Here is a 13,844-nt window from a genome sequence, read left to right as displayed (position 1 = left end):
TTCCAAATAACTGAGTCACCACTGAGGAAACATTCCCTTTTGTCATCTTTACTTGCTTAATTAGCTTCTTATTTATGTTCTTGGAGAACAGCTGAGCATGATATTGCTTGCTCTGCTGTTCTAAGGGATTCTCTCCTCACATCAGAAGATTTTCTATCTTTATATGCTTCTAAATTCTTAATGAAAGCTATTTAAAGGGTGCCTCGTGAAAAATAAACTCAGGGAACATTAATATTTGAGTACTGTGACTTCTTTATGGAAAATCATTACTTTTGCAGTGTTTTTGCAGGAACAGGGCCATGATTCTCCCCTTTCTTATTAAGTGGTCACCTAAATTTAGTCCTAACAAAGCCAAGGTATTCTGCTTCTAATGCTTGCATGGTAGCATTGCAGGTTATTGTCATTTTGGCTGGGTCTGCATGTTAAGATAGATGAGACTGTAAGAAGGGTTACATTTCAAATTTTTCAGAGCTGCCTTTATTTATAGCCTCAGGAGATTTAGTATACTAAATCTTTTAGCAGTACCCTACAAAGTACTGAAGGAATTCTTTTGTAGGTAGAATTCATTTAGCACCCTACTTGTAGTAAGATAGAGGCCTTAGTTACCAGTCACAAGTTACAGTAATTGGCTTCAATACAGCAAAGCACTTAGACATGTGCTTCATTTTAAGAAACAGTCCAGTTTCCCCCTCCTCCCTTTTTTTTTTTTGACATAAGTAATTAATAATTAACTGAAACAATTTACTACAGGATACCATGGATTCCCTGAAGTATTTAGCTCAAACTCACAAGTCTTTTTAAGTTATTAAGCATTTAAATTTTTAACTTATACAGTCCAGTAGTTACAGGTTTCCTCAGCTGGCTTGTGTTACACAGGACCTGAAATTATTTCACTGTATGGTTTCTTCTGGCACTTCAAATAGTTATTCCATGGGTTTAAAATAAAAGAGGGGCCATCTCGGATAGAAATGCTACACAAGTGAACTGTAACTAAAAAACAGTATCAAGCCAGAACACTTGACTTTGCTCCACATGCATTGGTAATCCAACTCACACAGCTAATCACAAACAAGATTCTAAAACCTTGCCAGTTCCAAAAAAACCTCACTGAAATCTAGAATCAAAATGTTAAGCAGGTATAAGACACCATTGCCATTTAGAATGCATAACTGCCCTCAAGAGCAGGATCCTTTTTGGCAGGTTCTTTCAAACCTGGCCTCATTTTTATTGTTTCCTCGTATCTCAACTTTTCCAGTAAGAATGTATTCTAAATTCTCAGAGCATAGCTATTCTGACAATGACAGTAGCCTCCAATAACAAGCAATAATATTGTGGTCACCTACATACTGAGTGCCTGTCTCAGCAAAGGGAAACTTCAAGTCATAAGCCTCATAACATGAAATGTATCTCATCCTGAAAAGGAAAGCGATTAGACTAAAATTAGCATACTCTGAAGTCAATAAGGTCGTACTATACAAGGGGTAACTGGGTAGGAAAATGCCACTAGCATTTTTAGGTTAACAAAAACTCATACTCTTGTTGAAGAAGCAAGTTCTAACTCTCACAACATTTTGTCTCTTAGCTAACAGGAGTTTAGAATACTCACCTGTGGTTCAAGCATTGCTTGTTAATCCTATACAGTTATGTGACATCAGTTTGGGACTTTTAAATCAATTTCACTCTACATACACACATAAAAGTTAGTTAAGAGCAGATTCCACTAAATAATGAAGTACTGCAATACTTCTAGGAGGAGAAGTAAAACTACAAAAGCTGTGCAAAATGGTAGTGCCAAATCACAGCAGACTTCATCAGATTCCACGTGCTTCTGATCTGCATGCTCACAGTTTAAGTGTTCTCCCAAAATATTTTATTTTGCCTTCATATACTGTAAAATACCAGCAGTTTGTTTTTCAAAAACACACAATATAATGACTACACAGCATGAGGACAATGTTTAGCACCACTTTTGTTTAACTTGCTTAAGCCAAAAAACGGGAAGAGCACATCTTCATTAAATTTCTTCAACTGCTATTAAAAGGCATGAGTGTTATTAAATCCTTCTTACAGTATCCTTCAACAAAATCGGCATAAAGGAAATCTGATCATCTAGACTAGTTAATTCATGGACAAGTTGATTTTTGTCCACTGGAAGTGAAGGCATTTGTGGAGGTATTACTAATAGGAATGAAAAAAAGAAGCAAGATCCACTACATTTTCAAGTCTTCCTTTACATACCAAAGTGTTAGAGATTTAAGTAATTTTTTTGTTTGTTTTACTTTGAGGATAATCCTTGAGTTTAGAGAGTTGTTTACAAGAGCTTGGAAAGTGCAATTCCTCAATAAAGTGCTGGTTTTCATTTCCCAAAAGGATTTTTTTTTAAAAAAAAGAAATCACAAGTTGTTCAAATTGCAAATATTAAAACCTTTTGCCAAGCCATATCCCCTTACAGTTTCTTGAGATCACTTACAGTAAGAACTATTTCTCGGATGTTCTTCACATAAAGCATCACATAGTCTTTGATATAGACTTCTCTGTCAGCATAAGGTATGGAGAACCAGTTGCTTGCAATTGCTGCTTCATTTTCATTGTTACCACTCCACAGAATAATTGATGGATGGGATTTTAAACGCCTTACCTGAAATACAAATTACAGTTTCAGAAGTCAAGCAAAATTAATTCTCTAAGGAAAAAAAATCACCTTATTACTACTTGAATTACAAGTCCACATGCATATTACATAGGCTGAGCCTGTAATTCCTGGTTTTATCGGCACTGTTCACAGGGAATCTTCAGCTTTCCACAAGGCTCAAACTTTTGTAATACATACTTAAAAAGGGGCAAACTTTTAATATGCTGACATATATCCACCATATGCACATGTGTACCTCCATTCTCATCTATTCAGCCACATGTGAAAGTAAATTCTGTGCTAAGGCATGTTGCAACCACTAGAGCTCACTCTCAGTGAATGCTCTTTAACATCCTTGATAAAGGGCAGTTTGGACATGAGGAATGCCTGCACCTCTGCTTGACTGACTACTCCTACAAGTAAGTTAAAGGGAATTTAGCAGAGTTACATTTTGTGTCTGCTACATAAAGGTACACTAACAAACACTGCCAAATAAACATTTTTGGAAAGCTAACTTGTACAGCCAGTCAATCAAAAATAGGTAATGTGAAATAGAGCTTCAACACACAAACAAGATACCTGATGAGAAACTTCTGCTCTTATGGATTCTAAATAATACTGGTCAGTTGGATATAGTGCACATGCAAACATAAAATCCTGCCAAATCTACAGGGAAAAGGAAAGAAAATAATTTAAAAAAAATCTGTTAGCAAATCATTTTACATGCTTGAAAAATATATGGTTATCGGGATGCACAATCCTTTGTTCAGACAGAAGTTATTTATCTCAAAAAGGATTAAACTGAAATGTTCTACTTGTTATTCTTGGAAAGTTCCACCAAAACAATCAAAGCCTCTATAGGGTTCAGTATGTACATACGTCACTGTGGTTTTCCTCAATATCAGTGTTACAAAAAATTTACCCTTAGGAATTAGATCCTGACAGCCTCCACTGAGGAGTGGAATATTGCTCAGTAGATGGAGTTCAATAATTTTCAGTGGAATAATTAGAACCCATGCACTGCTCAGATGTGAATGTGGGGCAATCTCCATCTGAACAGAACAATTTTGTATTTACTACTTTGCAGGTGTAAAGAGACAGTAATTCTTCTGATGTGGTATCAAGCACACTGAACAGGTGTTCAAGTGTACTTGTTAACAAAACACTTGCATATTAAATGCGCAAACTAATCTTAAAAAGAGCAAATCTTACCCAGTAAGAGGGGCAGAAAAAAACTAGATCCTCTAACAACACAGTGATTCTTCTCTTAAAAGAAAGATCAAGAAGATACCACTAGAGAATAGCAAGCCTTTCAATTCAACAGTGAATTCCATTTGTACCTTGAAGGAGAATTACAAAAAGGGGGAAAGGAAGAAGCCCAATGAGATGGGTAAGATTTCTTGTTTTACCTGTTCCAGTTTTTAAATTGCTGTAACTTTGAGATTTGCTATCTCAAATGGAAAGATCTCTTGAAGAAGCACATTAACCCAAAGGAGTCTGTAGGACACTTTTCTGAACACCATACTACATAAACAAGAGAGGGTGAGCCAGATGAGCTCCTCATACAACTGCATTTCCTTGCAGTGAGAGCATGCTTTTCCATGACTCTTTTCAGCATACATTCCCAAAGAAAACCGAAGATAGGGAACAGGACAGTGGGAGGTAATGGATCCATTAATAAATGTTATACTCCTAGCACCGTACAAAAAAAAGCAAAGCTACTGCTGAAGAATCACTCAGAATCTTTCAGTGACTGTGTAGAGTCAAAACTGTTGAAAGAAACTTTCTCTGTTTCCCTCAGTGAGCTGTCACTGTTTTTCCTTAAGCACAGTTTGACTAATGCACTTTTAAACCTCTGCAAGACCATCAGAAGAAAAAAAAGGTAAAAGCCTCCAGCACCACCCCCTCCAGAATAAGGGTCTGATTTTCTACATCTACTTGCTATTTTGGCTGCTAAATAAGATCTAAATCTTGCATAGAGCACTGTACAGACACAGATCTAAGTGGCCTACTTAGGTGCCTAGTGTCAAAAATGAAAGAACTATAAGTGCTCAGAAGCCCTGAAAATCAGGGCACTCATTCAGATGACTAAAATAGATGCAACTTTTTTTTTCAAGCACACACAGCAGAAGGCAGCAAGGTATCAGTTCTGTTTCCCTGCTTTTTATGCTGTAGAGTAAGACCAAACATACTTCTTGGGATTTTAATACCAGATGCAACTTGGTCTCCATTCATCTAGTCCCTATTTCATCAAAACTTATTAACATGTGTCTCCAAGCTCATATAATCAAAGCTACTCATCTAGGATTATCAGTGTTTGCAGCAGGTATTCCCCTTAGAGCTACAGTTATATTCAATTATATCTTATTCAAAATGGCCCTTTCGATAAGGCGTTCCATGCTTGGCTTCAGGCCAAGTGAAATATTTTTGTTTTAAAAGTTTGTACCAGAAAAACCCCAAACCTTTTCAGCTATTGCTATAAAGGGAAAAAAAACCCAAACTTTTAAAAGAAATAAAATCCATTTCCACACCAGAGAAAAGCATGACTACCTTCTTCAGTGTTTTGACAACTCAGAGGTGGCTGAAAGCACAAAACTCAAATACAGCAGGCCTTAAATCCTCACTGAGGTCAGATTGCAAAACCTTTGCTCTCAATCTGAGGCATATACTTAAGCACTCAGATTCTTCAGGAGGGCTATTCTCACATGAGTTGGCCCTAAACACAGCTACAGGGCCCAACAGTCTTGCTGCTGTGGAAAAAATATTATTTGACTCTGTGAATAATCCCCCTCCCATGCACTACTTGTTTCACAACTGAGTGGGTGTTGCAAGTCCCTGTTGATGCCTACAGTCCACAAAAGTTCCTCTATCAGGCTCATCGTTACAGCATAAACATCATCTTCCTTCATTAAGTGACAACACTAGTACTAGTCCCTCAGCCATTCATTTCTTCTCTCCTTCTTTCTCAAGAGAGTAGGAAATGTAGAACTGGGAGAAATCTACAGTATATAAACATGAGAGGTTTGGTCTGAAAAGAGCTAGAAGAGAGAAAGTTAAAGCCACAGTCCTGCTCTGGTTTGGGGAAATGAGGGGGCAGGAAAGACAGTGGGGAAAAAAGGAAGGGAAGATGAAGGGGAGATTCTGGGCTAGGAAGAAAAGTGGAGATGAGGAAGAGAGTTGTAGCCTTAGTTACAAGAGAAAGTACAAGCTGGGGTTCTAATATAAAGTCTCCAAAATATCACTTCCAGTTTCAACTGACAGCCTCAGTAATCAGGAACCATTCAAATTAAAATAATAAAAATAAAAATAATCAGGTTGATCTGACTTCTCAGGTTGGTACTCTACTATGTCCCTTGGAAAGATGGCTAGAATTTATGTATTAATGCTCTTATTTTGTTCATTCAGAGTGGATTTTTATTTACAAGATCTTGTCATCTTTTTAAATAAGTGTTCTGTGTCTATTGTTTTTACCATTATTCCTACTTCATCACAAATATCATAAAACTCATCTTGTTCATATACTCCTCCTCCCCAAACACGAAGCGCGTTCATGTTAGCATCTGCTGCAGACTTCAAGAGTAGCCATAATCTGTCAAATACAAAAAGAAAATTTATACAAGATTTGTGAAACTGTATCACTTAGGAGTTTCTAAGGTAATACAAAAAACCCAAAACAAAACAAAACCACCCAAACATCATTAGCAAGCAATCTAAGATTTATAACTCTGATAAAAAACAGACTATTTTGATAACTTCTAAGCCTGCATGTCTGGACAGAGATCTCAAACAGCAATTTTTCGTGCAGAAAAAGTTACTTGGTCCTGTTAACACTTATGAAATAGATGGAGTGACTCATGCAAGTAAGTGCTTTTACAGAAGTAATGGCCGGACCAGATTTAGAAATACTATATTTTATTAATCAGGTTGTTCTTTTCTCCTTAGATATACTTGCTTTAAGTATCAATCACTTGAATTCAAATCCTCTTTTAAACACATTCAGAAATCTATATTCTCTTCCCAAGTTCTACAATGCATAGTGAGAAGTGGGAAGAAGAAACACTGAGACTCTGAATCCCATTTTAAGGGATTCAGACTCCATTAAGTTTTCCTTAACCATGCTGGCAGCCTCTAAAGTGCATGCGAATGTACACTGCAGCATGCCCTGTTGTCTGGTTCCCCAGCAACCCAGAGAAAAGCTTAGTCAAAGTATGACGTGGCCCCCATCCCACTGGCACCTCTGGGGTGTTGTGTTATCGAAATCCAAGAAGTCTGGACCAGAGGGGAGAAACAGGCTACTATGCACTTATGTCGCCCTGCATGAGATGGATTAGGATATGGCTGAAGTGCACTTCCTCAGAGTACCAATGAACATGTCCCACACAATAGGATCAGATAGCCTGAGGATCATCCCTAAAAATACACAAAAGGCCAGTAATTTGTGGACAGCAAACAACCACCTTCCCATCAGTTACTGGACTTACATGCCTTGAACATCACTCAAATCCATTGAAGCTAATTAAGCCTTAATTCTGAGGCCTCCAACCCACAACAATTAGCGTCATACCTTGAAAAGGCTTCCATCCACGAATGCCACCCTTTGATAGAGGGTGGATAGAGAATCGGGATGAAGAAAACATGTTCCTTTCTCCCTAGAGAACATGAAATGTGGCTTACGTGTCATAGGTCACTCTGTCCTGGAAAGAATCTGCTGGAATCCAGTTTGAGCCCTTAATGAAAATGGGTCGGCCATTGATTCTGAAGTAGAAGCTCAGACCTGGTGAGCCAGGAATAGGCTCCTGAACAAGCTCTACTGTCCGAAAATAGGCCTGTGAAAATATGAAACTTAGATTTAAAGAAGACAAAAATAAATAAAAATAAAGAAAACCATTACAAAAGGTATTCAACTGAACTAACAATTTAGAATTTGTCAAGGAGCAAAAGACATGGTCTCATATCTAAATTCCTGCTTGATTAAAACACACTGTAACAGGGCTAAAAAGAATCCTTCCAATAAACCTGTTCACTTTTTAAAATTACTATTAAGAGAGAAAGCATGTACAAAGGAGCGTGCATGTGCACATCTGTATATAAGTAAGAGACAGGTGCATGTTTGCTTGCTGCAGAATTCAGCCTAAAGTCCAGCTGAGGGCCAGCAAGAGGCATACAACGGTTGCATTAGATCAGACGCACTATTTAATCTGCAATATCTTCCTTACAGAAGGAGACTGCAGCAGCTCAGCTGTAAGTCTCGTTCCTGAACAACTAGCTTCAGGTTCATCCAGTAAAAGCAAATCTCCTTTTGCTGCCCTGAAATGATACCATTTTAATACGTGTAGCAATGAAGAAGAAAAAGATAGGCAAGCAAACACAAATGCTGGTTTGGAAGTGAAGAACTCTCTAGCCATCACAGATGTGTTTGAACAGCATGCTTGGCAATAAGGTTTCAGAGAGACCAGTTCAGCTAAATAACCACTATGTAAGGTATTAAAGGTCATTCCAGATAAAAGCACATCTCAAGCAGAAGCCAAACTTTTACAGCTGCTCTTTTAGCCTAATATCTGGTATCGTGTACTGCAGATGATGAAACAAGAAAACATTCCTCCTTCCTGCTGCAGGTGGAAGAAAAGTTCTCAAGAAATCATTCTGGACATTTGCTGGGACTTTATTTCAGCCAATACAACAGTGCTTCTCTGAGGGGTATCTTGATTGCACTGACATAAACAGCCAATTCCACAGTCATGAGAGAGCAGTTAGTTGACTTCAATAACACTTTGCACTGATCCCTTGTTTGTAGAGGTGTCTTCCCCACCTGCCATGAGGCAGATGCAGAGCAGATGTGCAGCTACCAAGTGTTACAGGAAACACCTCTTTCAGGGAGGCTTTAGACTTCCTTTTCTCCTGCATCCTTATTCCAGTTCAGTTTACCTAGGCCAGAAAGAAAACTCTTTTTCTTTCTGGTTCCTGTTGCTCATTGTCACAGGGAGATAACTCGGAAATTAAATACAGTAAAGGAAAGCTAATAGCAAATTTCAGCCAACTCACATCAAGCAAGAAGTCTGGGGCAGGAACCTCATTTTTTATAGAATACCCCTAAGATGGCAACCACTCCTCCCTCAGATGACTATTTGCTATACCTTTTCAAAAGGTCAGCTTGTAGGGTACAGCCTTGTCTCTCTCTGCCACAAGCTACAGCTGAGACAAGTATCTGTTAGTAAATCAGGCTAAAATTAACCTAGTTAAGTGCAAGTGATATACTTGTCTTTAAGATAAAATGTAATTCTTTCTTTCACACACCAGACAAGGCTGAAGTTCAAGTGGAAAATTACTAATCCCACTGTGAAACTGTGTTTTTTAAACTTTCAGTTTATCAAAAATCATACAGATAGACAGAAAATTAATTCTAGTGGTAGAGAAGACCAAGAAAATCACTGCTTTTTTTGATTCCTCTTTGGTGCTTCTTAGTCAATGGGACAGTTATTCATTAAACACCTGGACAGAGACAATGAACATGACAAACTCGATGTGTGACTGGAGGCCACAGATCACTGACCTCAAGCTAAACCCCTCTGCATCATGGCAATTACCAAAACACAGGAACTGAATTAATAAAGAAAAGGTACTTGCCCCAAGTGCTGCAGTGTTTTACAGTGTTGCCCCAGTGGCAACAGTGGGTTAGTGGCAAGGGGGGCCCAGCATCTGTACCACTAAAGAAATTCCCAGCTAGAGAAAAACTACAAAGTCAGACCACTGAGAGGACATTTCAGGCTCTCTGTCCAGTATCTCTGTGCTCATACATGTGCTGAGGATAGCGTGCCCTGCCTTTTTTCTACTGTGATCCTGTTGTATGCTGGGTTGGTTGAATACAGACCAGCATGATGAACTTAGCTTTAGGACAACAGTCTTACACTCATTCCTAGAATTTTGCAGATTTATTTTAACTTGAGAAGTTGAATCAAAAAACCAACCAATATTTCAAAACATTCACGATTATCCTAACTACTGAAGGCTACAAAAGAAAAACTACATTATGAGTACTACACTAGCGAAGAAGTTCTGACCTTCCTCCAGCAAATACGGTTACTGGAAGAAAACCTCCTCAGACTCCGGTGCAGCTCTTTTTTTGTGGCACAAAATGAAATGGGATTTATCATTGGAGCTCCCAAAGTATTTGGGAGGTCCTCTTAATGGATGTCATCAGGCAGGTTGGGACTCTCTCAGAGTGCATTTGTAATGGAGTATTTATATTACTAACAGAAGTAATGTGATATCACTTTATTCATGCTCAAGTGGAACCCATGCAACTGGCCAAATCTGAGGCAATCTGAGAGGCTGAAACACCCAGCCAGGACCACTCACAGAGCAGGAGCAAAAGGAGAAGCTCCTCAACCCCATCTCACATTCCCAGGCCTCCAGGGTTTGGTGCCTTTGTGTTCCCACTCCCAGGGGCCCACAAGGCAACACAGCACCTCTTGTTGTTCCTACATCAGCTTCCTTCTGCCTTGTGGGGTAAAGAAGGGCAAGGGGAGACAACTAGCATCTGGCATGCTTGGTTATGTGCCTTTCTGGCTACTGAGACCTTGGCAACCTTGAAATTTGTCTGATAGACTTTGCTGCCTGAGGACTGAACATTTCTCCCAGACTTGGAGTACAGAGAAGTGGCTCTCTAGCCACCACAGACCAATCAGCTGGTTCTGTGCACAATTAAGAAACAGATACCATCATTTTAAGTCATATACAAATGCTTTGTACCCAGTTAAGTGACCTGTGGATCACATTTGGCATTCCCAGATTTAGCAGTAGGAAAAGTAATAGGGATGAAGATGCCTAGAGCTGAAACAAGATCACAGAACGCCCCAGTGACCTAACAAATTAGCACACAGCATGAAAGCAGTGTGAAAACTACAAAGCCAAAAGGAAAGACTTCTGGAAGTCATGTTAAAAGGCCTGCGGGGGAATTAAGGTGTAGAGGGAAGGAGGAAAAGACAGCTAGAGGTTAAGATCTTCCAAGTACTAAAAGAGCCTTCTGAAATAAAAAACTCTGATTAGTGTTGAAGAAATAAGCATACAGAAAGATGGGGAAACAGAATTGAAAAGCAAGCTAATGCCTCATGAGGCAATGAAAGAGGTAATAAATTCATAGAAGTAGGCATGGCAAGAAGAAAAGCAACTTATTAATAGCAAAAAGGACTGATAGACCTTCCCTCAAGAAAACCAATTTAATTTTGAGATAATTTCTGGCTATGACTTTGTTTCACATTATCCCGAGAAACAAACTCTAAACCAAAGTATTCAAATAGAAAAACAAAATAAAACCAAAACCAACTCTGTCCTGGATGTTGGCTTTATTCTCTTTTGGTTATCTGCTACTCTCATCAGGATTAAGAACTTCCCTCAGCCAAAGAGGTTCCCAGCACAGCTGGACAGAGCTCTATAGAGCTCCTGCAAGTACATACTGGGAGGCTACCCAGAAATATTCCCAAAGGATTAGTTAATGTTTTGGAGACTATTTGTCATGGTTCAACTGCAGCCAGCAGCTAAGCAGCAAGCATCCACTTGATCATTCCTCTGCCCCACTGCCCTGGTGGGATGGGAGAAAAGTGGAAAAAAAGTAAAACTTACGGGTTGAGATAAGAACAGTTTAACGACTGAAAATATAATAATAGTAATGAAAAGGAAAACAAAAAAAAAGATAAATAAAACCCAAGAGAAGACAAGTGATGCACAATGCAACTGCTCATCACCTGCTGACCAATGCTCAGTCAGTCCCTAAGCAGCAATCAGACCCCCCAGCCAAGTCCCCCTAGTTTATATACGGAGCATGACGTTCTATGGTATGGAATATCCCTTTGGCTAATTCGGGTCAGATGTCCTAGCCAGGCTCCCTCCCAGCTTCTTGTGCACCTGCTCACTGGCAGAGCATGGGAAACTGAAAAGCCTTTGACTTAGCATAAGCACTACTTAGCAACAACTAAAACATCAGTGTGTTATCAACATTAGTCTCATACTTAATCCAAAGCACAGCACTGTACCAGCTACTAGGAAGAAAATTAACTCTATCTTGGCCAAAACCAGGACACTAACCTGTCAGAAACCAGAGAGTAGTTCAAACAAAGGGTAGCTGAATCTGACATATGACCAAGTTGGGTTTTCTCACATATACGGTTCTCGACCTTTGGTTTTCACCTGTCCAAAGTTATGTAGATACTCATATGGAGACAAATCATTTGTGAAATGTATCACCCCTAATTTTTTTCTTTTTAAAAAGAAGTGGGGGGGAGGAAATGTATTCCACCTGAATAGGTGGACAATAGAACAACAGAACTGACAACAGAAAAACACCTTTCAGGAGCATTTATCCCTGACTGTATCTCCTGAACTACTCAAAGTTCTTATTAAGCCATAGGTTCTGCTGACATGAGAGCAAATTGTGCTAGAACATGAAAAAAATGCATAAGAAGTCTTTTTCCACACGTACAGCTCAGGGCAGGGTGGGGGGTGGAGGGGGCAGGGCGGGTGTCTTGTCAGAATCCAAGACAGAGCTTCACAGAACACATGAAGGAAGACTAGACTTTACACTGTGAATCTGTAAAGGCTACATACGCTAGTTAACGTATAATGCTCACTATGTGGTGCATTTGCTTTTTTTCCCCTCTTTCCCCTTAAGAATTAAAAAAGAAGAGGCTTCTGATTATCTTTTGTAGACCATGAATTCCCTATGATCATATGCCACAGGGTTCTGTGAAATATCCTGACAAGCTACCCAAGTGGAATCAACTAGTTTTCCTATCATTGTGCAGTTTTCAAAAAGTACACAACAGAATTGTCCTTTTTACATGCTTTATATCCTACAACCAGTTTTTCCAAGCACAATATGCCATGTTTATTTAGTGGTTTTTTAACTCTTTTAAAAGTAAATTGCTAATAATAGCAAAGAATTATTCTTATGACTTCATAATCAAACTAAGGGCTACCCCTATAAAGACCTGGACTCCAGAAGTGACTGTTTTTCATAGGATTTTTCACATGTACAGATGTTACAGCAAATAGTAGTTTTACATGCCTGGTGACCACATTAGATTTTAGTGAAGCAATACACATCAGAACCACCTAATAAATGTGCAGTTTTACTTGGTTCTTTCTGCAGGTTCATGGCATAAAGAGTGTAGTCTAATTTGTATGACTTTTTTTTTCTTCCAGTTGTCAATTGAAAATAACCTCTTCTAGGCTTCTTAGTAAAAAACCCCAGACAATTATATAGCCAGTGTGCTGCAGGAACCCTTATGCAAATAATCCTTAAATATTACTTTTGTGGTCATATTTAAGATGTTATCTCTTCTTAAACCTATAGCACATCTATCACATCCTAATAAATGAATGTATGTATGTTAGCTTTTTAGGAATGTTTCTATCCCACAAATCTTTAAAAATTTGAATTAACAGGAAAAATCCCAGTAATAAACCTTCACATAATCTATAGAAATCTAAAGGGGGTTTTCAGTGCATGATACAAAAACATCAGCATGATATATCAAGTTCAAAAGTACTTTTTTTGTAAGATAAAAAACTTAAGAAGCAAATATTCTTTTCCTTTCTGAGGCTTCCGACTAAGCATAAGCCATCTCTCAGTCTGAATGCAAGTAAAGGCATCCATACAAGCTAAGGTTACCAAAAAACAGTTAAACACACACTGTGACATTAAAAACTACCTTGTTTCTCATTAGCATTTTCACATGCATATTACAATCCAGCAAAATATTTAAGAGTTCTAGATACCTGCTATGCAGAGCAAATGTCCTAACAGGAGCACTGCAATACCAGCTATATCAAGCTGAAGGGCTCACCTTTGAAGATTTCTCAATCTGGTATCCTGTCTCCATGATGAAAGTTGTTGTCATGTTGTATCCAGTTTGCTTTCCGTGTCCATTTGGCCACCAAACCTCCACTGTAGAACTCTTGAACATACAAGAGAAACCCAGAGCAATACGTATAAAAAGAGACATAACACACATGTAGGGCTCAGATATCAAAGAACCATAGAATGGTTTGGGTTGGAAGGGACCTTAAACATCATCTAGTTCCAACCCCCTGCCATGGGCAGGGACACCTTCCACTAGCCCAGGTCACTTAAAGCCCCGTCCAACCTGGCCCTGAACACTGCCAGGGAGGGGGCAGCCACAGCTTCTCTGGGCAACCTGTGCCAGTGTCTCACCAC

General features: G+C 38.9%; 1 protein-coding gene across 2 annotated transcripts in view; it reads right to left on the bottom strand.

Annotated features, from left to right (window-relative positions):
* The window catches only part of MANBA (mannosidase beta), a 60,056-nt gene that overhangs the window by 25,113 nt on the left and 21,099 nt on the right, over positions 1 to 13,844 (bottom strand). For both annotated transcript variants that reach the window (XM_074905513.1, XM_074905514.1), the window contains exons 7-11: positions 13,474 to 13,584; positions 7,307 to 7,458; positions 6,104 to 6,221; positions 3,212 to 3,298; positions 2,471 to 2,638 (exon numbers count right to left, since the gene is read on the bottom strand). In XM_074905513.1, coding sequence (XP_074761614.1) covers positions 2,471 to 2,638; positions 3,212 to 3,298; positions 6,104 to 6,221; positions 7,307 to 7,458; positions 13,474 to 13,584 — 636 coding nt within the window. The remainder of the gene's footprint in view (positions 1 to 2,470; positions 2,639 to 3,211; positions 3,299 to 6,103; positions 6,222 to 7,306; positions 7,459 to 13,473; positions 13,585 to 13,844) is intronic.

This window comes from Athene noctua, chromosome 4 (assembly GCF_965140245.1).
Source record: "Athene noctua chromosome 4, bAthNoc1.hap1.1, whole genome shotgun sequence".
Lineage (NCBI taxonomy): Eukaryota > Metazoa > Chordata > Aves > Strigiformes > Strigidae > Athene > Athene noctua.
This window is presented reverse-complemented; position numbering and strand designations above follow the sequence as displayed.